Genomic DNA, 25,841 nt, shown 5'->3' with positions numbered 1-25,841 from the left:
GATAATGGCCTTTCATTACCGAGTCTAACATGCCACTAAAGTATGCAATGGGTTTGTGGCCCATGGGGTACTTCTGGGTGAGGACTGCTGTCATGACCTGTCCATTACAGTGAGTGAACAGATAGAACTCTTTTGTGTAGTCAGGAGAGCCTAACACAGGTGCGTTTGTAATCTCATCTTTCAATTTTGTAAAGGCTGATGTCATTTCAGGTGTCCAGTCAATCTTATTATGCCTGTCTTTGGCCGTTTTGACAGCTGCCAGGAGTGGTGCAGTAATGGTGGAATAGTCAAAAACCCATTGTCTAACGTAGTTCACTAGTCCTAGGAACTTTTGCATGTCCTTAACTGACTGGGGTTCTGGAGTGCTTCTTATTGCCTCTACTCTTCCTGGGGTAACTTTTCTCCCTGATGCTGAGATCAGCTGTCCTAGGTACTGTACTTCTTCCTGACAGTATTGGAGTTTCTGTTTGTCTACTTTGTATCCTCTCTGTGCCCATGTTGTAAACAGAGCAACTGTATCCCGTCGGCACTGCTGCTCAGTGGTGCTACAGAGGAGTATGTCATCGACATATTGTAGCAAGGTGTTGTCACATTGGAAATTTGACAAGTCATCTTTGACAACTCTGTTGAACACACTGGGGGACTCACAATACCCCTGGGGCAGTCTTTTATATGTAAATTGCCTACCTTGGAATGAAAAAGCAAATAAGAACTGGCTGTCTACATGTAGAGGGACACTAAAAAATGCATTTTTCAGGTCAATGACGGAAAACCATTTAGTGTCAGGTGGGATGTTGGTAAGTATCACTGAAGGGTCTGGGACGATGGGAAACTCTGGGATCACTATGCTGTTAATTGAGCGTAGGTCATGCACTAATCTCCATTGATTAGTCTTCTGTTTCCTCACCGGAAAAAGGCACGTGTTACACAGCGAGATACAGGGGTATATCACACCTTGATCTAGCAGCGCTTGTATGGTAGGGGCAATTCCCTCCTCTGCTTCCCTAGACAAAGGGTACTGGCGCACTCTGGGTAGAAGGGCACCTGGTTTCAGTGTCACCCTGAATGGTGCAGCTGATATAATGAGCCCCACGTCATTGGGACCTGTTGTCCAAAGAATGCTTGGTACCTGAGCTAAGTCTGAGTCACGGGTAGCATCGAATACTTCGGGCGGAGTTGGAGTTCTAATCTCAACTGTCACCGACAAAGGTACTGGATTTTGGTAAATAATCTCCGCTTTGGAATATTCCTCAGGATCTCCAAATAGTTGGTGATCTGAAATATTCCTTACTTGATGTCCAGGTTCGATGAAAATGACACAGGCCCATGTGTGGGCATTGTCGTCTAGTGCTAAGAAAGCTCCATACATGGGTGTTATTTCAAGACAGTGTATTCCTAGGATCATGTTTTTGTCAGGCACAGGCATGTTCTGTGACTGGGGACGAAAAAGGAATTCCTTGGGAAGTTGGACAGTGCGCCCATTCATCTCTGGTGTATTGGCAACAACAATGTGTACCGCTGTGGAGAATGCTTGCTCATCCATTGGGCGGGCTCTTATCTCATCTCTCAGGGAGGAATCCACAGTGACAGCCATCATCCTGCACGTTGATGTACCAGGAATGGAACAAGTCATTGTACCGTTCTCTTTAAAACTAATTGTCATATTTAATTTGGCCATGAGGTCTCGTCCCAAGAGATTTACTGGGGACTGTGTTGAGTAGAGTAAGCGTTGCTGAATACATTTACCTCCTATTTCCATTGGTACTGGTTTGGTAAAAGGGACCCTTATTATTGCCCCAGAGAAACCCTGTGTGTCTGCGCTGTGGTTGGAGATGGGCAGTGCTCCTTCCCTAATGCAGGAAAACGTAGCACCTGTGTCAACCATAAAACTATAAGTTTTGTTGTTTATCGTGACATACACAACTGGGTCCTCTCTGATATTTGTGAGGCACGATAACACGGGACACACTAGAGTTGTCTGTGGGCTGTCCTAACTTGAATATCCTCCAGCCTGGTACTGCTGGATGGTGCCCTGTGAAAAGGGATTGGTGGTGGGCAGTATCGTGGCTCCCTGAGGCACGGGAGCTTGCGTCTGTGGCACCATTTGGTACACAGGCATCTGTGGCTGAAGTAGCTGTGGCTGTGCTTGTCGGATCTGGGGCTGCATCTGGGCCATCGCAGGTGTCTGTAATTGTACCTGCTGCAGCATTGGCTGCTGTGCTGGGGAAGAATAGGAATATACTGCTTGGGGCGGCAGCGGCTGCTGCTGCTGGTAGTATTGTACTGGCACTTGAGCTTGTTGTGGATTTCCTCTACTTACTGACCTCCCCTCATCCCGCATTTTGGTATGGCATTCCCTCATAAGGTGTCCTGGTCGCTGACAGTAGTAGCACAGTCGTGCTCCTGGCTGTGGCGCAGGTCTTTGGAAGCCTAATCCTCTACCTCTCCCCCGCATCCCAGTATTTGCATACCTCATCTGCTCATTACCATAATACTGCTGTTGTTGCTCATTGGTGTATGCCTGTTGTTGCACACTATTATTGATGGGCTGTGCCTGTAGGTTTGGTGCAGCTACTTGTGTGTTACCTCCTAGTGCAGTCTGGGCATCTTGTGGGAAATTAGTAACAGCAGTCATCTGACTCACTGGTGAAGCCACCATCAATGTATCAGGGGTCTCCCTTTTCTTAAGTTTTTGCTGCACTAATTTAGCTGCTGCATTTTCAATAGCTAATAACCTTTTCTTCTCCTGTTCCTGCTCCTTTTTGCAAAAATGAATGATGTGGTGTTGTATCTCTGGCCATGGTTTGCACTCCATGGCTACTATTCCATCTAATTTGTCCTGTACAGCAGTGGGCAGTCCCTTTTTTACTGTGTGGTAAAAGAACCTACAATTACCCCCTGTTACATCCCATTTTTCTCCCAATTCCTGATGCCATTTCTCCTTCATTCGTGAAATGTACTATGCTGGGTCTTCATTGCTTTGCATTGTCTGTGACATCAAAGAGCCAATGTCAGGAACGTCGGGAAACTTCCTACGCAATTCATTCCATAGGGGTGATCTAATCTTATTGAAGGGGTTACCGTCGCACCGTGTATTAGTAGTAGACAGTCTTGTGTCAATGCGTGTGAACATGTCCTCTGCATCCTCTCCAATCAAGGAGGTGAGCAGACTTTTTACATCTCCAATAGCCAATGGAACACCTGCAGTGTGTTTCTCAATGGCCTGTATCCATTTTCCAGCACCTTCTGTGAGAGGTGGGAGTTGTTTCTTTAAATTGTCCTTGTCCATTAGTGACCAAGGAACATAGAGGGGGGGATCTTTAACATTTTTAAATAACAGGGGTAGCTGGCGTGTCACCCCTGTGGGCCTTGTGTTGTCATATCTACGTGAGTATTTCTGCCAAACTCTTAGGCCCTTGCTCATATAATCGTAATCCCAATCGTCATCTCCTGCCCCCTGCAGAATACATTCTTCAGCTGTGGCCATTTCTTCTGGTTCAAATGACCCATCCCGAGGCCAGACATTCATTTGAGGTGCATTAGCTTCTGTCCAACCTGCTAGATTATCTGAGAATGGATTGACATAATAGTCAGTCCCTTCTCCAAGTATCACTATCTCATTTGGAGTCAGACCATTGGTCACTAGCGGCAATGGCCTGTTAGGGGCCATGTGATGCAGAGTTCTAGATCTTGTTGTTCTTAGCGTTGCAGTACCTGATACATCATAATCTTGTGGGATGTCATCAGGCCGCCCATGGCTACCTTGCACTGCAAGTCTCTCTCTCTCTGTCCTTCTCTGCCTTCTCCATCTTGTTTCTGCCCGTTCGAGCACACTTGGTAGATCAAGATTATCAAGGTCCATCTGTTGTGCATCTGGCCTGCGTAGTGTGACTACTGGTGGCACTACCTGAGGTATGTGTATAGATGGGGGCGTAACATCTGTTGGCAGAGCTTGCGGTGTGCTTGGGTTGATCATCAGAGGAGCTGCTGGGTTACTCTGAGGTGGGGCTGGGGCTATGCTTTGGACCTCCTGATGGAAGTCTATCCATGGCTCCTGCTGTGGGGGGATCATTGGGACCCCACCACTACGGGAACCCACCGGGCCTGCAGCTCCAGCCAATTCACTTAGTGTTGGTGGCTGCCTTCTTCTAAATTGGCCTAAGCCACCCATTAGTTCAGTGAGTTGATCCTCTACCCTGTCCACTTGTAATGATAACCGCTGTATTGTTGCGGGGTGGCCAGTGGGACTCCCTGAATGTTGCTCGTGTGACGTGTCCCCTGATTCTCTATCTGTTCCTTGGTGTAAGTTGTGCTCTGTTCTCCATCTACTAATGTCCGCCTCAGTGATTATTTCTGGGCGAGATTGTTCACTATCTCTGTTTCCTCCATTGAATTGTAGCAAGTACCCTTCCTCTCGCTTGGGACCTGTGTTAAGGGGTCGCCACCCGTTATGGTGTGCCTGTGTATTGCTGTGCTGCTGGCCAGGGGAGAGGAATGGTCCATAGTGTCTAGTCCTTGTCTCTAAGGGCTCGCCAATTTCAGTGACAAATGTAGGCGCTGTAGGGTTAGGCCTAGGAAACGGCAAGTGGGAGCTGTGCTGTGAATCACCAGAGGCTCCATCACTCTCTGAGCCCTCTTCCTGCTGGTGAGCTGCAGAGTTGGGTGCTGGTGTCAATTTTATTGTGAATAGCGCATCAATCTGACCTGGCATCCCTGACGTTGCACTCTGCACCTCTGGGCTTTGGGAGCTTAGAGTTATCTGGCCCTGCGCATTCCCTGGCATGCTGTTTGGTGAATCTTCTGAGGGATCTGAAGCAGAAATATCCTCATGTCCTACAGCTGCCTGATCATTTAAATTAGGCTCTAGGTCAGCCTTAACAACTCGCTCTGTATACATGCCATCTGCGTCATAGGCTGGTGGCGGTGCGGTAGGTACTGGGGCCTTTTCATCATTGTCCTTAAAGACTCTCCACAGAGCCAGGGTTTCTTTACGTTTATCTAGTTTGTTCCCAGAGTACTTCCCTTCCAGGAATGTTTGAGCATGATCTAGTACTGCCTTATCGAAGGTACCCTCTTTTGGCCAAGGGTGTAGCATAGTCTGTGTGAGCTTGTGCAGCTCTCCACAATGTTTTCTTATACGTTTCCCCTGAGTAGTAAAGTTCTTTATCACGTGTTCTAGTGGTGTTGCCATTATTCTCTAGCGTTGTGTGTATTCAGAAATAACAGTATACCTCCACTGGGTGTCACTTATCAACCTCACCTGCCACAGATTTGTTGTTATTTATAACCTAGGGTATTGTGTGGGTTGGCTTATTTCTGACCACAAATAAACAATGTTATTCTCTTGGTAACAGGCGGTTTTGTAAGTATCCCCACAGTAATGGGTAGTGCGTTATAGGAGGGCGTCCCTGTAACTGCTCTATGAAACTTAATGAGGGCTGCTGCTGCAGCTGCGCATGCAGCTGCTGGGCGTGATGCTCACAAACTGTCAAGAATTCCTGTCATACAAGGGAAACACGCCCTTATATAAACAGGAGAGCTGTTACATAACTCAAGGGAAACACGCCCTTATGTAAACAGGAGAGCTGTTACATAACTCAAGGGAAACACGCCCTTATGTAAACAGGAGAGCTGTTACATAACTCAAGGGAAACACGCCCTTATGTAAACAGGAGAGCTGTTACATAACTCAAGGAAAACACGCCCTATAAAGGGAGGAACCGGGAGGTACAAGGCTGTCGGATATTGTGTTTACACCGACGTACCTGCTTCGTGAAGAGCAGTGTTCCGGAGTGGTGCTCCAGTAAGGCAAGAACGGAGGTAGGTCGAGTCGTTACTCCCTGGGCTGTGTCTTGCCCCATCGTCACCTGTGAAGGACCCGGAAGCTCTACCGGTCAACCATTGAGCTTCGCTTTTTGACTCGGCTGAGTCCAAGCGCAGTGGCGCTTTTGCTGGTTGGAGTCGTAACTCCCAGCCCGACCAGAGACACAGGGACTGCCAGCTGTAACGCACACCAGGAGGTGTTTGCCGCGTTACAGACTCGGAAGTCCACAGGATCGATCGAGCGGCTGCTCTCGGTTCAGTCTTCTTGCTTGTGATTGGGGTATCGGTGACGCATCACCAGGAGGTGACTCCGCGTCCCGGTGCAGTCTGAGGAAGAGGTTGAGCGGCTGCTCCCTTCAGGTAGAGACCCCGGCTGGGTGTTTCCCTGACTCCTCGATTCTCCCCAACACTCTTCGTGCCCCTCACAGCCTACCGATTGGCATTGTCGGCCATTTCATTTCTGCCCTCTGTTGGCATACGCCGGGATCGGCGTATATGCAGAGGACGGTTAGGACCATCCGTGCTGTGGGCTGGTAACGTACTTAGCCTGGAGGATTCCAGTGACTATAACTTTTGTTTGTTCTTTGTATTTTATTTGCCTTCATTAAAAGAACTAACCCTTCACAAGTGGTTGCGTCCTCATTGTCGTGTCTGTTAAACGATCCTGAGACGTTCAGGGCGTTACACAAACCAGGGGTAAGTTGGGGTCGTTAAGTGCCTGCAACAATGTCCTGTGCTGTTCACAGCCCAATGCGTTGCTAGTGCCTTGTGATCCTTCCTGGTGTTTCAGGTGGCTGGCGCCTGGAGGAGACGGTGTGAATAGAGGGGATGGTGTAAGTGGTTCCTGGTAAGCGAGATCAGGGCTCCCCAGCTGGGTTAATACCGTGGAGGAGTCTCTAGCAGCACATGGCGTCGGAGGGGACACTAGTGGCGGCTGCAGCGGTGTATCTGGAGCGTCTTCCACAGAGGGGGTGCTTTGTGGCAGCTCAAGTACAGGGTCTGGGCTCAGGGTAGTGGGTCTACAGGTTGGCACTGGGAGGTGCAGCTGCACTAGGTGTAGTGAAGATACCCTTACCTCAGTGCCCTGTGCTAGTGTGACTCCCAGCAACTTCCACGCTCTGGCTATCAAGGCACTTTGTCGCCTCCCGAAGGTTGCTATAGTCTGTTCGTCAGGATTGTGCACCGCTATTATTCTGTCATTTAGTATGTGCAGAACTATCCCAACTGACTGATGTTCACTATTGCTCATCTGTATCCCTTAGTACTCTATATTTATATATATACTGCTCTCCTTATGTGTCAGTAGTCAGGGTGATCATATATTAGCTCGTCCCCCAATGCCTCTTTAATGGTTAGATAAAATGCCTCTTTAATCTCCCGTTTATCTGGACCGTTATAGACTCCTTCTGGTGTGTAGTCAGGAAACTGCAGGGCACCAGGATGTTCACCAAGGCAGTAAAGAAGGACCTTGCTTTGCAGGGGGTTACGGGGCCAGGAGCTGGTGACCTCAGTCAGTGTTTCTAATCCTGGCACTATCATGGAAATTTACACATATATGGTGTCTGCGGTTTTATAAGTTCTGTTACCAAATATTCTATTCATCTGTGTACCTAAACCTTGGTGACACCTAGTTAATGTAGCAGCACTGGAAATGGTCAATGGTTTGGAAAAAAAGGCAGTACCTATAACAATTGTGGCGCAAAAATATTGTAAATAAAAAAGAAAACACAAAACTATCCAAAAACAAAAATCACTACAGTTATCAGTGGCAGATCAATACATGTGGGAGTACAAAGAAACATTTACATTCCTCCCTAGTTATTGAATCTCACTAACAAACCAATCTTCTGCATTTGGCAGTGATCTTCTGTTACAATGGTAACCCTACCTAGCAGGTCTTATCCTAATAAAATCGATACAGACCAGTCAACATCAATTGAACAAAACCATCATGTTTATACATTCAAAATGCATCTGCATATCATAAAACATATCATCAAAAATACAAATGACAAATAACAAAATAACTGTGCACGTAAATAATATGGCCTTACTAAAATCAGCTTCTGTGTCAGCCAGTGACCCTTACTGTAGTGCCCATATAAGCACCAACCACAATAAAGTGCTACTGTCACACTTAATGAACCTCTGTATGCATCATCAAACAATATCCGAAGTCATACCGTCCTGAAATTCTACATGTGTTTCAAGAAAGAAGCAAGTCGGGCACGTTTAGGGTTTCTATTTTCAAACAATGACTGCATACTTTGCCCACTGAAGGACAAAAAAACACGTGCTTCCTATTTACAATGGCGCACACACAAAAGGGAAACTGACACACAAATACCCAAAAACACTTAATCATAACATCCAATAAACCATCCCGGGGAACCTCTTATAATCCTCATCAATCAGGCGATATTCGCTGTCCAGTAGCTAAGTGGTCACGAAAAATCCAGCCTCTTTCCTACTGTGTACTGACGTAGGAGAGCCTCCACTGTATCCAATCAGAGGAGCGCCATATTGATGATGGTAACAACAAATTCAAACTTTCCTAGTCCTTCCAAAAGAAGTGGAGCATGAATCAGATGACTACTATAGCTATCCTCCTTTCAGAGCCGAGAGAGACTGGCCATTAACTGAAAATAAGATGGAACAGGTAATGATTGATGCCATGCATTGGACGCAGAGTCGCAGACTGAATGATTTAGATTTTGTTGTGTTTGTTGTGCATGAATTTATGTAATTGTGCACTGCCACTAATCAACTTTCTACAGAACACACTAAACTTAACTCAAGGTGAATTCAATTTTCCCCTTCTTGCAAATAAGAAATGTGTACTTCTCCTGCAGCTTGGTGATACATTGCTTTTAATTCAATACAGGAAGGGCACTCACTCAATCTGCGCAATGAGTATGATTGACACAACAGACCCGTCCATCATGATGATGGCGAAATAGACGGCCTGTTAACTTAAGATGAGAAGGAACAGGTAATGATGACAATTAATGGCATGCATTGGACACCTGACTCTGAGCGATTGGTCTATGTGTTTCCGTTGTTTGTTTGTTGTGCACAAAGTGATGTCAAAGTGTACTAGTAATCTATCTTTCTGTACACAATAAAGAATGTCAGTAATATTTATATTTCTACTCTTGTTGTGTCATAAAAATGTTACTTATACTGCAGGCCGATCTTCACAGTCAGTCAGTAAAAGTATCGGAGATGATGATGAAGTCAGGAGGACGTTTCATGAGTGGCATAAAACGGAAAAGCATAAAGGTAAACACGCCAACAACAACCACAGCAGACACAAATGTCTGTGTAGAAGTGGAATAGAGTGTAGCGGTGGGATGACTGCAGTGCATTGATTTTACTAACTGAAACTGTATTTATTTATTATTTATTTTATTTATTTGTTAAGCGCACTGTCACCATGGCAGGCATCCTGGCGCTGACTGAAACTAATCGGGTGGGGAAAGGCCAGAAGCAACAGGGGACAAGATTAGTGGACAGAAGTCTTGGGGAAAAGCCAGGTTTTGATTCTTTTCCTAAAGGGTAGAAATTCAGAGATATGTCTAATTTCCGCTGGGAGCGAGTTCCAAAGCTTGGCAGCTGCCACATTGAAGGATCTGCCTCCGGATCAGATTTTTTTGAATTTTGGAACCATTGCCAGCTTGGCTTCAGAAGAGCGAAGCTGCCTGGCTGGGGTATACCAAGCAAATTTAGATTGGAGGGAGGCAGGGCCTATTGCATGTAATGCCCTAAACACTATACAGAGGGCTTTAAATTGGACCCTCTGCCTCACTGGAAGCCAGTGGAGTTTGCTCAATGAGGAGGCTCCATTTGCTCTTCTAGGAAGCCCCAGTGCCAATTTTGCCGCTGCTGATTGGACTCTTTGGAGTCTGTCTAACAAGAACCCAGGGGATTCCAGCAACAAGGCGTTGCAATAGTCTAGACGACTAAGGATGGTACAGCGTACTACTTGGGCCCGTGCATGAGTAGGGAGGAGAGGCAATATCTTCCTTAGGGAGCGGAGGATAGCGAAGCAGCAAGCAGAGGTCTTTTGGATGTGCGTCTCCATACTGAGTTCCTGATTAAGCATGACCCCGAGGTTGCGGATTGTGGCTACTGGACGCACTATGGTCCCGGATTCAGGTGGCCAAAAGCTGTCTGGGAAGGGCCGAGGAATCTTAGTACTAGTGCTAAAAAGTACCTCTGTTTTCCCTGCGTTGAATTGGAGGGAGTTGTTTTTTAGCCAGTGAGAGGTGTCACGTAGACATTTGTGAAAGGTCTCAATAGAGATAGAGTCTTCACCCTCCAAGGAGAGTATCAACTGTGTATCGTCAGCATAGTTGATAATTTTGATGTTGTAGCTTTTGATAAGCGAGATCAGAGGTCTTAGGTACAGATTAAAAAGAATTGGACTGATTGCAGAGCCCTGGGGGACCCCATGTGGAACCAAAGTAAACACCGACTGAAAAGGGAGGATGGATACCGCTTGCTGTCTATCCTGGAGGAACGAGTGGAACCACTGTACTGCTGAACCTCTTATTCTTGCCTCAAACAGTCGTTTCAACAGAATATCATGATTCACGGTGCCAAAGGCGGCAGACATGTCAAGCAGGATAAGAAACGCTGCCTGCCTTCTGTCTGCACGCCTCTGAAGCTGATCCATCGCAGTGATCAAGGCGCTCTCGGTTCCGTGGGTGGGCCTGAAACCAAATTGATCCGCGTCAAGAAGATGATGACGTTCCAGATGGGTAGAAAGGATGTTACTAACCCAGCTTTCGACAATTTTGGCTGGGAAGGGCAGCAGAGATATGGGACGGTAGTTCTTAGAACAGTCTGGGTCAAGAGAGGGCTTTTTTAACAAGGGGGAAACTAATGCCCGCTTCCACTGAGCAGGAACTATTCCGGTTGCAAGAGATTGGTTGCAAATAACGTGCAAAGAGGGAAGGAGTTCCAGCTCAAATTCTTTCCAAACTTTGTGAGATACAGGGTCTAATGGAGACCCAGAGGAGATCTTGCTGGCTAGTTTAACGAAGGCCTCATACGAGATAGAAGGGAACTCAAGTAGGAGGTCATTTGAGGCCAGTGGTGGCACTGCTGGCTGGTTCACAGGGGGTCTCGGATTAAGATCAGGGTCACGGGTGGAGTCAGGGGAGGCATCTAGGTCCTTAATGATGAGCTCAATTTTATTTTTAAAAAACGCAGCAAGATTGTCACAGAGATCTTGAGACGGGATAATGGTGTTTTTGACACATTCCGGGTTGGTGACACTATTCAATATATTAAAGATGTTTCTAGAGCTGTTAGGGGAATTGCAGATCATGGAGGAGTAGTAGTCAGCTTTAGATTTTTTAATTGAGTTCTTATATTCCCGCACTTTATTTTTCCAAAGTTCTTTGGAGGTTTCAGTGTAATTTCGTCTCCACCTTCTTTCAGCCTGTTTACAGCTTTGCTTCAGATCTTTTAGGCTGTCATTAAACCAAGGCGCAGAGTTGACGTTCCTGCATTTGCGAGTTTTTAGAGGGGCATGAACATCAAGGATAGTGGTAATCCTTGAACATAGAGAGGAATAGTTATCATCAACCTGTTTATTCTCATCAAAGAATTGATCTAGATGAAACACTTCCCCTATAGAGTGCAGACGAGTAAGGGCTTTCCAATCTCTGCATTTGGTTTTATTGGGCAGCCCAAGAGCTTTGGAATAGTCACTCTTAAGGTCTAAAAAGAACTTAATGAGTGAATGGTCAGTCCAATCCATTGGTAGAGTTTCTCCCATTGTTACTAACTGGGGGCCTGCGAACAATAGGTCTAAAAGGTGTCCACCCATGTGGGTTGGTCCTGTGACCAACTGGGAGAGTCCAAGGCTCTCGCAGGAGTCGAAAAGGTTGCGTAGACCGGAGTCGAGGACGCCGTTCTGCCACAGATTGAAGTCACCCAGAATGAACAGTTTGTGATGCGAAAGAGCAATATTAGTTACGATGGTCAGGAGCGCCTGTTGATTCAGAAGGCTAAACGCACCCGGTGGACGATAGCAGACTATCCCGGTAACAATGTTTCCGGACTGAGTCTGAATAGATAGTCCTAGAAGTTCAGTTCCTTCGATCGAGTCTAAAACACAGGACTTAATATTGCAGGCTGCAGTGAAAATCACACCAACCCCCCCTCCTCTACCATTAGGTCTAGGGGTATGTAGGAATTTGAACCCAGGAGGACATGTGAAGCTCGGGTCGACCATGCAATCGGGGCGCGTCCAAGTTTCTGTCATAAAAAGGACGTCAAGTTCATGAGATTCAATAAGAAGTTGGATTTCAATACTGTGCTTGGGCAGGGACCTTACATTCAGAAGTCCACATTTCAGCAGATTGTTGGCCAAGAAGTCAGCTCGAGGCAGAGCCGTATTAAGCAGAGTGAAGGTTCCTTTGTCAGCATGAAACCTACCAAGTTGTAAGAGCATCTCTCTGGAGTAAGGAGGGCCAGAGGGGGGTATACTGAGGTCAGTAGGAGCGAGACATGCAGCATAGCTGGCGCTAGGCGCTACCTTGGCGCGGACGGGCGCAGACGGGCTTGCCTTAGGCGCGCCTTCGACGCACAAACGGCGCTCCCGCTGCGCTCGTCCGCTGCGCGTCCGAAATCTGCACATGATTTATGGATCTATGGGAAGGGGCAGGGAAGGAGGGGGCGTGGCCTCGAAAAGGGGCGTGGTCACGGCATGCGCCGGAAATGGTGCCAAGAGTGTCCCGGTACTAGCAACCGCGGCAGCGCTAAATCCGCTGCGCGGCGTAGTCTGGGCGTTTGAGGTATACAAGCTACAGCTTTGAAGGGAGCAGAGGGTGAGTAATTAAAATAACAGAGATAATGTGACACTCAAATTTTTAAAAAACACACACCAGAATCGTGCTCCCGGCTTTCCGCCTCAGGAGTATCAGTCTATCTGCCCCGGCGTTCGTAGTCAGCGCCTTAAGGGCTCAGAGGAGGCGTGGCCTCAAAGGGGCGTGGTCACGGCAAGCGCCGGAAATGGCGCCAAGAGTGTCCTGGTACTAGCAACCGCGGCAGCGCTAAATCCGCTGCGCGGCGTAGTCTGGGCGTTTGAGGTATACAAGCTACAGCTTTGAAGGGAGCAGAGGGTGAGTAATTAAAATAACAGAGATAATGTGACACTCAAATTTTAAAAAAACACACACCAGAATCGTGCTCCCGGCTTTCCGCCTCAGGAGTATCAGTCTATCTGCCCCGGCGTTCGTAGTCAGCGCCTTAAGGGCTCAGAGGAGGCGTGGCCTCAAAGGGGCGTGGTCACGGCAAGCGCCGGAAATGGCGCCAAGAGTGTCCCGGTACTAGCAACCGCGGCAGCGCTAAATCCGCTGCGCGCCGCAGTCTGGGCGTTTGAGGTATACAAGCTACAGCTTTGAAGGGAGCAGAGGGTGAGTAATTAAAATAACAGAGATAATGTGACACACCAGAATCGTGCTCCCGGCTTTCCGCCTCAGGAGTATCAGTCTATCTGTAAAATGCAATGTTTGGAATGGATAATGTGCTTTGCGTTTGTCCAACTCTTTGAGAGAAAAAAAAGGACTCTAAACTGTTAACGTAGGATGTGCTACTGCTAAGCACTGTGGGCCTGCTCTCTCCTGTTACTGTTGAAGGTCAATGCTGTAAACAGACTAGAGTAGTAGAGATGAAGCATACATGCCACCTCGGAAAGTGTTCTTGTTGCACTACACCATCACTTGTGCATTTGTTTTAACTTTCTTTCTCAATATCCCCTTTGGTTTTCCATCTACAATTACAGGCCGGGCCTTGCCCTAAACTTTGTAAAACATTACAATGCATATTAATTACCTTACCAATAAATCACCTTTTTTTCCAGCCGGGCAGTGGCGAGTGGCGATGCGACACACCCAAGATTGATGGACGAGAGGAGGAAGAGGAATGCCGAGATGCAAATCCAGTCCACATTTTTGACCAGGATAACACAGTAACAGTATCCACTTTTATCTTCTTTTAAATAATTTGATTAATATTTTGTATACAATCTTTACAACAGTGTGTTCTTGGAGTTGTTATTATCATCATTAGGTTTGCTCTGTGTTTACGATTCTTCCCTATTTGAAATTTCTATTTGCTATCTGTAAAAGTATTAAGGCCGGAACAGAACAAGAACTAGAAGTGTATGTAATCCGGGTCTCTGATCATCATGCATGCATTGCCTTTTTCTCCCTTAACATATGGATATGGTAGTCTTCAATGATTGTCGTTTGTTTGTCTATGTATGCATACTGTTTTTCTATGTCAAACCTTTCCCAAAAAACCCCTTCCCATCCATTCAACAAACCCTAACCCTCTTCCCCCGGGCTGTGTGACTTATTGTCGAGGTGTAACTAAATTAAATGTACACCAATACTTAATCACACACTTGCTGGGGCGGATGTGGTGAAAGTAACACTACTTCAATTTCAAGGCAGAGCGATGATCTTCTTCTGCTTGCCCACCCATGAGTAGGATATTTCAGAGGTTATTTTATTTAACAAAGAGACACATACCTCAGCATGAATTGCCGGCATTGATTGGATTTGTTTGTTCTCATTCCTCATATACAGCACTAACTGTTAGGCTGTAGGCCTAGTGAAGTGACTCGACACAACTATAGTTTGTAACTCTGTCTAGTAGGCTATCCCAAACCACCATTCTGGTTTTTTGTCAAATATTTGAGCATATTATTGTTGCTCGGTAAGTTCTGTACTGTACTTCCTTCTACTACTCCTCTAACAGTCTCTCAAAGGCGATTGACTGTCTCCTTTTCTTTTTTTGCAAATGCTGCCGCCCTGCCAGTGTCTACAACTACTACTATGCTACCACCACCCCAATCATGGCATGTATGAAAAAGGAAACCATCTTCACCATGCAGCCAGTGCTGTGCCACAGTTGGATATAAACATCAAGCACCGGTATGAGAGAAGTTTGGGGGAGGCAGAATTAATAATGGACATGTTGTCAATGATTTCATTTTCACACACCAGGACAAAGAATGCATAGACTAGAGGACAGACTGAAAGTACTAGAAGGACCAGTCAATGAGTGAGGTGTGTCGCATCTATCCGTTTGTGTCTTATACAGTCAGCCAATTATTTCAATCAAACACAGGCTATGGGCGGCCATGCACCAGCAAGGAAACAGTGTTATGTAAAACAGTTACCCCACCTACAAAACATTAACAACATTGCATGTAACATAGAAAAATCTATTTAATTTACCCTAACAAAAATAAACTAAACCCACAAAAGCTGACCCACCCCCCTCCCTAGCCCCAACCAATGTCCATAGAAGTCCGTAACGCCCAAACAAGTTGAACAAGAATTAAAAAAGGGGCAGAACAGGATGACAGGGACTAAGTGGTGGGGCGGGACTCAAGGAGGACACGCATCTGGTGCATCTCGCCCTCTAAACGGGCGACGCGGCGTCTAAGGGCGCGGCAGTTGCAGCCACAGTGGGGGGGGGCACCGGAGATGGCACGGTGGCGGCAGGTAGCCGCCAGACGGTGGCGCCATACCGCTGGAGGGCAGTGGCTGGGGCCTGGGCCACTGGAGGAGGCTTCAACAATTGCAGCCGCAGTCTCCTCCTCCTCCTCGGCTAAGACCACCAGCCGCCGGTATTCTCGCTGGATTGCCTCCAGCTTCCGGCGCCGTGCCTTGGCGGCCAACTCCTTCCGATTTTGTTTCGGAGTAGTTGTGTATCAAAAAGAAAAAAACAAGACAATTGTAAAATATACTCTTAGAAAAACAGTAGGACAAGGTAATTATTTATACACATAGTGGCATGGTAGAGTAGCACTATAAAATAAAGCACAGTAGTACATAACATTTTAAATGTCGCCCGTCCTTCTTCCTTCCACCCGTCTTTCACTTTTTAGTTGAACAGTGCACCAGGTGCTCTTCTCCATAAAACTTTCAAAGCGGAGTTGAAATCCGATAGATTGGTTACTCAATACTCCCGCTCCTATGCCAATTAAAGGGAATTCTAGTCTTCTAGTTCACTCTTCAAACGACCCCAACAACTCATACTTACTTACGACATCGGATAGCGGGCGGACAAAGTCCGCCCGCTATCCTCATGCTAAAAAGGGTGGGGGTCCTGTGGGGACAATTAATTAGGATGATGCGCCCGGCACAGTGGCGGGCGCATCCTGGTTTTTTTTACATTCTGGTTGGCTTTGCTGAAAGCAATGCTAAAATGTTGTGCTGCTTTTCCAAGCACAACATGACGGCCCCGCACGGAGCCTGTCACGTTTTGCTCTGAAAGGCGGGGGGGTACCATAGCATAGGTAGGTACCCTCGATGGGGGCACTCAAGAATACTCTGCAATGTCTGCATGCCTTTCCATGGCGGACGGCAATGCTGCCACGCAAAGGCATTCCAAAATGCAGATTATATGGCTGGCGGTGTGTTCAGAGAGACACCACCGGCATATTGAACCCTTTTCCGCCTGGTCGACATGTGGGGGGTCTGAATATTTTCTACAGGGAGGGGGGAGGTTTGCCCCTGCGCTGTCGGCAGTGAATTCCAGCCGGCCTGGCGGGGGCAATACACCCACCATCCTAATGGGGCCCTAAGTCACAACTGTACAGTATACATATACATACAGTACACCCTTGCAGTGAGTGTACTGTCAAGTTCAACAATAGTTAAGGATTATGAATCTAACTTACCACCGCCTGCCACTGGTGCTGCCACTCCCCCTACCGCTCCATCGTCGGTATCTGCAGTAACTGCCGCATCCTCGCCCTCCGCGTCGCCTTGTTCGCTGGCCCCGGCAATGGTGGTCGGTAGTGCGCCTAGAAAACATTACACATTTATTAGGTGCCATATACACCTCCCCCCTATTGATCAGTAGCAAGGTTGAAAAATGAGTTAATACTAACATACATCACTGGTACAAATCAGGTAGTAGTAGAGTAGACACTAATAGTTATATATGATCATTGTAGCCTTTGCTTAATTAGCCCTAGTCATGTTACCATTTTACCTTTGTGTCTTTTATTTTTTCACATGTGACGTTACCTTGCAGCTTCTTAAGACACCTTTGAGCCCACATGACCTGCCTCACACTGCTACTGTCTAGTCTACGTGCTGCGTACAAGCGGTCAACAAACATTAACAAGGCACTTTTTTAGGAAGTACTGGTGTACTACTGTTACTGTTAGTCCATATTGCTTATCCATAAATGCTACACTTTTTGGCACGGCTGAGAAATGCTTGCAAGTTGCAATATACTAACGCACACCATTTCATTTTTCGCATTACAGACGCAAGATTCCCTTCTACGAACCAGAGCTTCTGAATGATGCAACAACTACCAGTACTAGGTTCTTCTAAGGTGAGGGGTCCCTTCACTCACATCTTCATTTATAAATTTATATAAACTAAATTCCTAGGGGATGGTGGTGCTGCCTTCCACCACTGTTCAGTTATCATGATTTAATTCCCAACTGTATAAGTGTAACAATGTATATTGTTTTAATGTTATTGATTTTCCGGTTGGTGCTGCATTTATAAGAAAACAGTGTACAGACCTTCTCAAATTGAAATAAACATTTTGAACTTACATAGACTTGGTGGTATTTGGTGTGGACTAACTTACACGAGTGAGCAAATTAAAGTAAGGGTGTGCATGTGAATTGCTTCCACGACTGAGAGGTTGGGTGTGTTATGTTCTGGGTTGTCTACTTGTTGGGTATCTTGGGGGGAGGGTTCCGAGACCTAATAGTTATGACAAGACAGTACTATAGTCAAGCAGTGGAATTGTGGTGGGTGCGGAATTTCTGATTGAGATGTGCAAGGAAGGTCCAACCTACCATCACCAACATCCTATTTTCTGGTGCAAATGTCTGTGTATGTGCAAGATCCCTACGACAGTAGTGTGTCCTATAGGGTATCCTATCAAAATAGTAATAAATCTGGTAGGGCTGTTGTTGCTGTGAATTTTCAAAGCCTCAAGATCAATAAGAGTAAAAGTAGTACAAGACGACGACCCAACGGATTGGACTCAATGGCTCGAGCTACTGGTGAATATGAGTTTTATATTACAACCTTTCACAAAGAGTGGCTCTGGCCAACTGGGCAAGACTAGCTACTACAGTACAGACAGACTGATAGTACGTAGTAGTAGTAGTACTCAGAGTCATCATAGCGGAGGCAGGGATAAGATTTTTGAAACCGTACAGATCGAAGGATAATTGGTGGTAAAAAAATAGCATTTGGAAACAAACAATAGTTCGAGAAAAATATGGGGCAGTAAAAGTTATGGAATAAGAAATATTATTAAAAACAAGAAGACTTACTGGGGCCAGCAGAGGATCCCTCAGCGGTGTCCTCCTGGTGGTGTTCTGAGTGTCCCGCCGACTGCCCAGTCCCTGTCGGTCTGCCCCTGGGTGCTGATGAACAGGAAAGATATAAGAAAGAGACAAACATTGATGGATGGTGTCAAACAAATACAATATTTTTCAACAACGGTCAAAAAACACTTATGTAAACAACAATTGCAATAACTAAATTGACCGATCTCATCTGGTCAACAAGTAATATCCGGGGATTCGCAGTTCGACTACTTAAGTTACTATTTATCAACAGTAATCCAGTCTTCCATTCTGATTCCAGAATACTAAGTTACAACTAAGCCTAAGTACAACGTACCACCCAACCTAGCCCACCTATTCCAGGCATGCCAATTGTACATTAAGTATGCATTTCCACTGTATTCCTCAACAATGCATATGGTCAAATCATGGAGGACACATGAACATGACTACATTTTTTGTATACACCAAATTTGGGTTTGATTGATTGATGCTGATCTGCTAGTGCTAAGTAACTGCTAAGCCTACCACCACTCATTGAACAAACTAGAAAAGGTTCTAATAAAGACTGCCGTACTAGCAGCACGTCACGTAACTGAGTGAGGGGGCATCACGCATACCACTAACAAATTAGAAGCTCATGCAAAGTACCTAAACCTAAGTATCAATCCGCCCCTATCTATTAGTGACAGGACAAAGTAAGGAGTGGACTAGAGTCACTGTAGCATTACGTAACTTAATTTCTCTAAAATAAACTCGTAAAGAATCATGCTAAGCAAGCGCAAACGCAAAGCTGCAAACAAGTAAGATTAGTAGTAGCGCAGAAGAGCACCTGTGTCAAAAAAAATCAGACTTTTAAACGTAATTAACCTGGAATGTAAGCAGCAACATTCTAGCTGGTTGGAAGAAAAAAAAGATATTCGCAATATATAACACAGAGCAGAAGAACAGACACAAAGTAGTAATAATTAAATAGGTACTCACCAAGCCCCGGGACCTCCACTCCCAGCAGGTCCAGCAGGACCTGCTCACGGTCCAAGATGTCGGACCACCAGTGCATCAGCTGCGCCTGGGTGCGCCGGACACCAGAGAAGCGTGACACTGCCCGGCGCACCTTCCCCCACCGTTCCCGATGCTCCCGGAGGCCGTATCCAGACCCAGGCCTGCCACCTGCTGCCAGGGTTGAGGGGAGGTGGCGCTGCACAAAGAAAATTAGTGCAGCCAACTCCACCTCCCCAAATAAGGCCCATGCCTGCACCCCTTGTGGCCACCACCTTCCGCAAGGAAGGCGGTCGTGGCTCTGGCTGCGCCGGCGAACAGCCCTACCCTTGGACATGGTTCTGGGGACGGGGCGGGAAAGAAAAGGTAAAATAATTAAAGGAGTAAAGGAAATAAATAGCAGGCAATAGAAAGAGAAAAAGTAGCTAAAAAACAAAGAAAAAGTAGACAAAAACCAAAAATATAAAAGCAGGAAAATAGTTAGAGAAATAATAAGTAATAAAGATCCCAAAAAAGTGGTTATAAACAAAGGTTTGAAAAGATTTTGGGAGGATTCAAAACCAGGCCCCAGAACCATGCAATAGAGTGAAAAACAAGATGGCCGCGCCCATTGCGACCACGTGCGCAAGTTCACGCGATATTTTCTCCCCGAGCAAGCAAAAAGCAACGCGATCAAGTAAAAGCGGTCGCGAACAGGAAATATCGACCGCGAACGGCCGCGAACATGCATTGCGTGACCCGGAACAGGAAGTAAGCATCGCGAGAGGGCGGGACAAGTGAAAACAAGATGGCCGCGCCCGTGAGCAACCGCATGGGTAAGTTGGCGACCCGCGATCATGCAAAAAATACCGCGAACAGGCGGGGAAAAAACTTCCGCGTCTTCGCGATATTTCCGGCGTGGTCGCAGAGATTTTCAGCATTTTCGCGATAATTTGCAAAAGTTAATTTCGCTAATTCCGCCCACCCCTAATTATGACAGCAGTGAAGCTACTCTGCGTCTCAGCAGGTCACATGCACAGGGATTGGCTGCGACCTCCGTAGGTGGAGGGGGGCTGGTTTCCTCCCTACGTGGGGGAGGAGGGCTGTGTCTCCATGGAACCCCTGAGCCTCACGGACACCAGACTCACAATGCAACATCACGGAGGGAAGTGGGGAGGAAGCACACAAGGGTGAGCACATCACGGAGGGAAGTGGGGAGGAAGCACACATGGGTGAGCACATCACGGAGGAAAGTGGGAAGGAAGCAAACAAGGGTGAGCACATCACGGAGGGAAGTGGGGAGGAAGCACACAGGGTGAGCACATGACGGAGGGAAGTGGGGAGGAAGCATACACATGCACAGGGATTGGCTGCCTCCTCCGTAAGTGGAGGGGGGCTGGTTTCCTCCATACGTGGGGGAGGAGGGCTGTGTCTCCATGGAACCCCTGAGCCTCACGGACACCAGACTTACAATGCAAAGCACGCCTCATCTACCTTGAGTTCTGAAGCTACTGTCATTTCCCCAATGACCTGCAATTGTCACGTGAACAGTTGCTCCTTAAGGCGCTGCACTTCCCGGCGAGGGGCCGCAGTGGGCACCTTAGTCCTCAACAGCTGCTTGGGGCGGCGCGAGGCAACACCACCCTGAACGTAAACATGTTTTGAGCTGTTCAACAAAGAGGACACTAAAACCTTGGAGGGAGGGTGGGGGGCTTGAATTTCATCTGGATGCGGTAATGAAACATCACGGAGGGAAGTGGGGAGGAAGCACACATGGGTGAGCACATCAGGGAGGGAAGTGGGAGGAAGCACACAAGGGTGAGCACATCACGGAGGGAAGTGGGGAGGAAGCACACAGGGTAAGCACATCACGAAGTGAAGTGGGGAGGAGTACACATGGGTGAGCACATCACGGAAGGAAGTGGAGAGGAAGCACACAGGGTGAGCACATGATGGAGGGAAGTGTGGAGGAAGCACACATGGGTGAGCACATCACGGAGGAAAGTGGGAGGAAGTACACAGGGTGATCACATGACGGAGGGAAGTGGGAGGAGTACACATGGGTGAGCACATCACAGAGGAAAGTGGGAGGAAGCACACATGGGTGAGCCCATCACGGAGAGAAGTGGGGAGGAAGCACACAAGGGTGAGCACATCACAGAGGGAAGTGGTAGGAAGCTCACAGGGTGAGCACATCACAGAGGGAAGTGGGGAGGAAGCAAACAAGGGTGAGCACATCACGGAGGGAAGTGGGGAGGAAGAAGCAAGCAAGGGTGAGCACATCACGGAGGGAAGTGGGGAGGAAGCACACAGGGTGAGCATATGATGGAGGGAAGTGGGGAGGAAGCACACAGGGAGATACACCAGGCCCTTAGTTTAAGATTATGTCAATGTAGGGTAAATAAGTCTACGTCCAGCGCGTCTGTTGGTGGAAGTGGTTACTTAATATTATCGCACAGACATCCATTCACCAAAGGTAGGCACAGCAGTATTGTTTTCACACTATCTTTCACCAAAGACATCATGGGGGTCCCTGCCCCACACCGTCCGATCTGTTTGGAGGGGCTATGGGCAGGGGAACGAGCTGGAAACGATAAAGTACACATCGACTTGAGCCTTTTTTTAGGTCTGGCCTGAACCAGCTCATGCGCTGATCTGGCGAGACATTTAGTAGGTGGGTTTTGAAAGTGCTACCCACATTTATGTGCTGGCTACATTGAGTGCACGATGGCGTGCACGCGCACAGCTGTTCCCCGCATTCCCCCCTCCCTTCTCGCCCAGCCATCTGCCTTTCTTGCGCCAGCCTTCAGCGCCATCTCCGCCCCTCCCCCCGCTGCTGCGTGCGCATCCCTAACGTGCTTTAGCGCATCATCGCGATCGCAATCACTTTCGCTTTCAGATTGATCGCTATCGCGTTGACTTTTGCTTTTACGGCCACGCGGCCAATGCTTGTTCATTTAGTAGCCAGACTCTAGGGTACATACGCAAGTAGTGTAACAACAGGCGTTTCTGGACGCGTTTTACCGACCTCGAAAGCATACAAGGTTTCGGATGGAGTTGGAAACTATGATGTAGTTTACTCACTGATTGCTGCAGCGCGACCATCGACCCAGTGAGCTATCTTTCCACAAGAGCCTGCACGGCACGCCATACAAGCATTTTGTGGAACCACCAAGCAGTAAGTGGCCACAATCCCCTACCGAGTCTATTCCAGTGAGATCACGTTCCTCATCCTGTGCCGTGCGACACTAGTCACACGGTGTGTGTTATTGTGACAATGACCACAATGCTGGAAATGCCCCTGTTCCTTTTGCCTCTGCCCTGGCATTGTCTTATGCCGCTCGGTGCAGATCCTGATAGCATATTCGGCTCCCGGGCTCACACAACTTGCCCTATGTGCTGCCTGGCTCCGCCCATCGTGGCATTTCTAAGCACACAAACAGGGAATGCTTCTCTCCGCTCCTTCACTTTTCCTCGCACACGTCACTACTTCCCCGTGTTACTTTCACAATACACCCACCCCTTCTTTCTCTTCAGAACACTGAAAATGTGACTGCAAACATTTCACGATGTTACATGTACCACCTCCACCTTTCATTGTATTTACGTTTACAAAGGAGACAGTAGGTCACTCTGTATGTGTATGATGGTGATAAGCGTTATGTGCGTAGTGTAGCCACGTGGATACTGACTCCTGCGCAATGTGTATCATGTGCTCAGTGCAACCAGACACAACTGTAAACAACGCATCGTTTATAGTTTTCCCTTAGTGCAGTCAGACATAGACTGCACACACTGGACTAAGTGTCACGCTTAGAGCACCAGACATACGCCTAAATACGGCACTGTTTGTATATTGTTTAGTGCAGACATCAAAAGACATCTGTAAATAGCGCTCTATATTTATGGTATGCTCAGTGCAGACAGACAAAGGCAGCAAACATTACACTAGGTGTTGCCTGTGCAGGATTACCAGACATATGCACTGTAAAAACTGCACTATTTTATAATGTGTCTAGTTTAGACACACGAATAATGCACACTACAATTTGAGCATCATATGCACAATGCAGCCAGACACCCGAACCTAACATATAAATACTGCACTGCGTGTATGATGTGCTAAAGGGACATGTAGACAGCCTCCAACCAATGCAAGATGTTTATCATGTACATGGTGCAACCTGACACACACACACGCAAACTATAGCACTGCATTAGTTCTATCATATGTTTTGAAGTTAGACACAAACTGTAAACAATGCATAAATTGCTTTACGTGTTTAATTCAATCAGACACACATACATCCTGTTAAAGAATTGCCATTGGTATTATGTGCCCGGATTCGCACTGGAACAGAATATGGGCCTGGGCACCACAGAAAACAATCAATTTGCAATGCAATTGGTCTCGCATTTACGCGAGTTTAAGCTATTGTCATTGTAAATGACAATGCCTTTTATTTATGTTTTAAAAACAAAAACAAAAATAAAAGGCATTGTCATTTGCAATGTCAATAGCTCAATCTCACGTAAATGCTAGACCTATTGCATTACAAATGCTTGTATATTATATCAGCTGAGTAAAAAAAAAGTGTAAAATTGATGGGCAGGTGGCAACCTTTCCAACCAAGGTTTCACCCACACCCGTGGGCTTTGTCGAAAATGAATAATCAGTCTTACGCTCATTTTTTAAGCAGGTATAGCAATCAATTGTAGCTGCCATGAAATGTGAATTTTTATAGTTAAGCGCGATGAGTTTAAGTTAGTCCAAATGATTATGGGAGCTGAGGTCTTCAATTATGCTGATAAGCAATGTTGACCAATATTGTAGCTCCAAGTAGCAAGTTATTAAGAGATGTTGGGGTGACTAAAGCTTTTATAAAACAAGCATTGGCATAGCCAATAGGTCTCGCTTTTGGGACCTTATAAGTATTTAGTTATGCAGCACAATATCCTTGGTGCAACAACATCAACTGTTGCATGGCTAAACACTTATAAGGTACCAAAAGCGAGACCTATTGGCTATGCCAATGCTTGTACTAACGTTCCTGCTGCTGCCTTTGTGACAAGTGAGACCAGGGGTAGCAAAGGACAAGCCAGGGGTTGACTTCTGTTACCCCTGGGGCCCATAATGGCTGTGTACGAGCACTTTGCTTTATGGGGATGGCCATCGGAGAGCTAGGGTGACCAGACGTCCAAGATTTCCCCAGAGTCCCAGTTTTCTGAAAACTGCCCCGGTGTCCCAAAACATTTCTTAATTTCAAATATATGTTCCGGTTTTCATGACAAAGGTCAGGTCATTCAGGAAAGCAGAATAGAATGGTATGTTTTCACAGGGACTCTATAGTCTCAAATAATTAAAGTATCTTTTTCTAAAGTACCTGTCAGGCAGAACGCAAGGGGGTCCACTACATGCACCCAGCAGAGGAGAGGCTGACTAGGGAGGAGAGCAGGGAGCGGAGGACCTGCAATAGCATATATACATATATATATATATATATAAATCTTGCAACAATGTAGCCCAAACGTTGTTGACGCCAGCGCTCGTTGCTGGGGCGGTGCGCTTCCCACAGCAGGGCTGCGACGATAAATATCCAAGCCAGTTCTCTGTTTTACGACAGAAATTATGAAACGCACTCACTTGTAAGTAGAAGTTGTGGCAGTTTTATTGTTCAAATCTCATCATGCCCAACGCGTTTCGCCTTAGCATAAGGCTTGTTCACAGGATGTTAACAAAAAGAAAACAAGCATTGGCATAGCCAATAGGTCTCACCTTTGGGACCTTATCAGTGTTTAGCCATGCAACAGTTGCATAACTAAATACTTATAAGGTCCCAAAAGCGAGACCTATTGGCTATGCAAAGCGGCCGTGCGGCCGCGAAAGTGAAAGTGATCGCGATCACGATCAAAGTAATCGCAGTAAAGTGCGGCGCGCGTGCCCGCGCACATGCACTGTAGCTCCAGGCTGGCCTGGTAGCACTTTTTGGAGCCCTCTCAATAAGTCTCGCCAGACCAGCGCATGCGCTGGGTCAGGCGAGACCTAAAAAGGGGGCATCTTTTATTTCAATACACACAGTTACTTCCTGTTTGTGTTGCAGTGCATTATGGTTGGTGTAGTTCATAATTTAACAAACTTGTAACATTCAAGTTAACTTGGTGAAATAGTGTGATTTTTTCTTCTTTTTTTTATGATATGAAGGCTTATTTCATTTTAGCCTTTTTATGGCATGATATGCTTAATGTCCTTTATTATTCAATTAGTTCTTTTACTCTCTAGTGAGTATGTATAGTGTTCCTCAATGTTTTTTTGCCATTCTTGAGGATGGATCATTTTGTTACGCTGTTTTCTTCATTGATCTAGTTTCGCCCAAGCCTACAGGCTTCTCAAGTCCCTGTAAACAGCCTCGCGTGTAAAGTAGAAGGAACGAAAGCAGGCTTCATAGATTCGAAAAATCATGAGCTTTTTGTCAAATATCAGAAACCGGGTGCAGTGGGAGAGAATATTCCAGGTCAGGCTACAAGGAGACAGGAATCCTTCTGATCCCAAACCCGTCTTTCTGCAATGAACTCTTGATAATGAGGGCTTCTTTCGATTTCTAGGTGGCAGAATCGAGTCTAAAATGCCAACTCCGTCACCTGGTTTTCCAGCCCACATGCAATTGACTCAGCAAACAGGATA

General features: G+C 46.6%; 2 protein-coding genes across 3 annotated transcripts in view; both read right to left on the bottom strand.

Annotated features, from left to right (window-relative positions):
• The window catches only part of LOC146870806 (uncharacterized), a 48,266-nt gene that overhangs the window by 5,725 nt on the left and 16,700 nt on the right, over positions 1–25,841 (bottom strand). The gene's annotated exons all lie outside the window — the stretch shown is intronic.
• LOC146870805 (uncharacterized) overlaps positions 793–25,841 on the bottom strand; it is a 62,164-nt gene continuing 37,115 nt past the window's right edge. Inside the window, exons 3-4 of the mRNA XM_085646859.1 lie at positions 6,511–7,402; positions 793–5,485 (exon numbers count right to left, since the gene is read on the bottom strand). Coding sequence (XP_085502985.1) covers positions 2,960–5,191 — 2,232 coding nt within the window. The 5' untranslated portion in view covers positions 5,192–5,485; positions 6,511–7,402 and the 3' untranslated portion in view covers positions 793–2,959. The remainder of the gene's footprint in view (positions 5,486–6,510; positions 7,403–25,841) is intronic.

The sequence above is a fragment of the Triturus cristatus genome, chromosome 1_1 (assembly GCF_964204655.1).
Source record: "Triturus cristatus chromosome 1_1, aTriCri1.1, whole genome shotgun sequence".
Classification (NCBI taxonomy): Eukaryota; Metazoa; Chordata; class Amphibia; order Caudata; family Salamandridae; genus Triturus; species Triturus cristatus.
The sequence above is the reverse complement of the archived record's forward strand: the minus strand, read 5'-3'. Positions and strand labels throughout refer to the sequence as shown.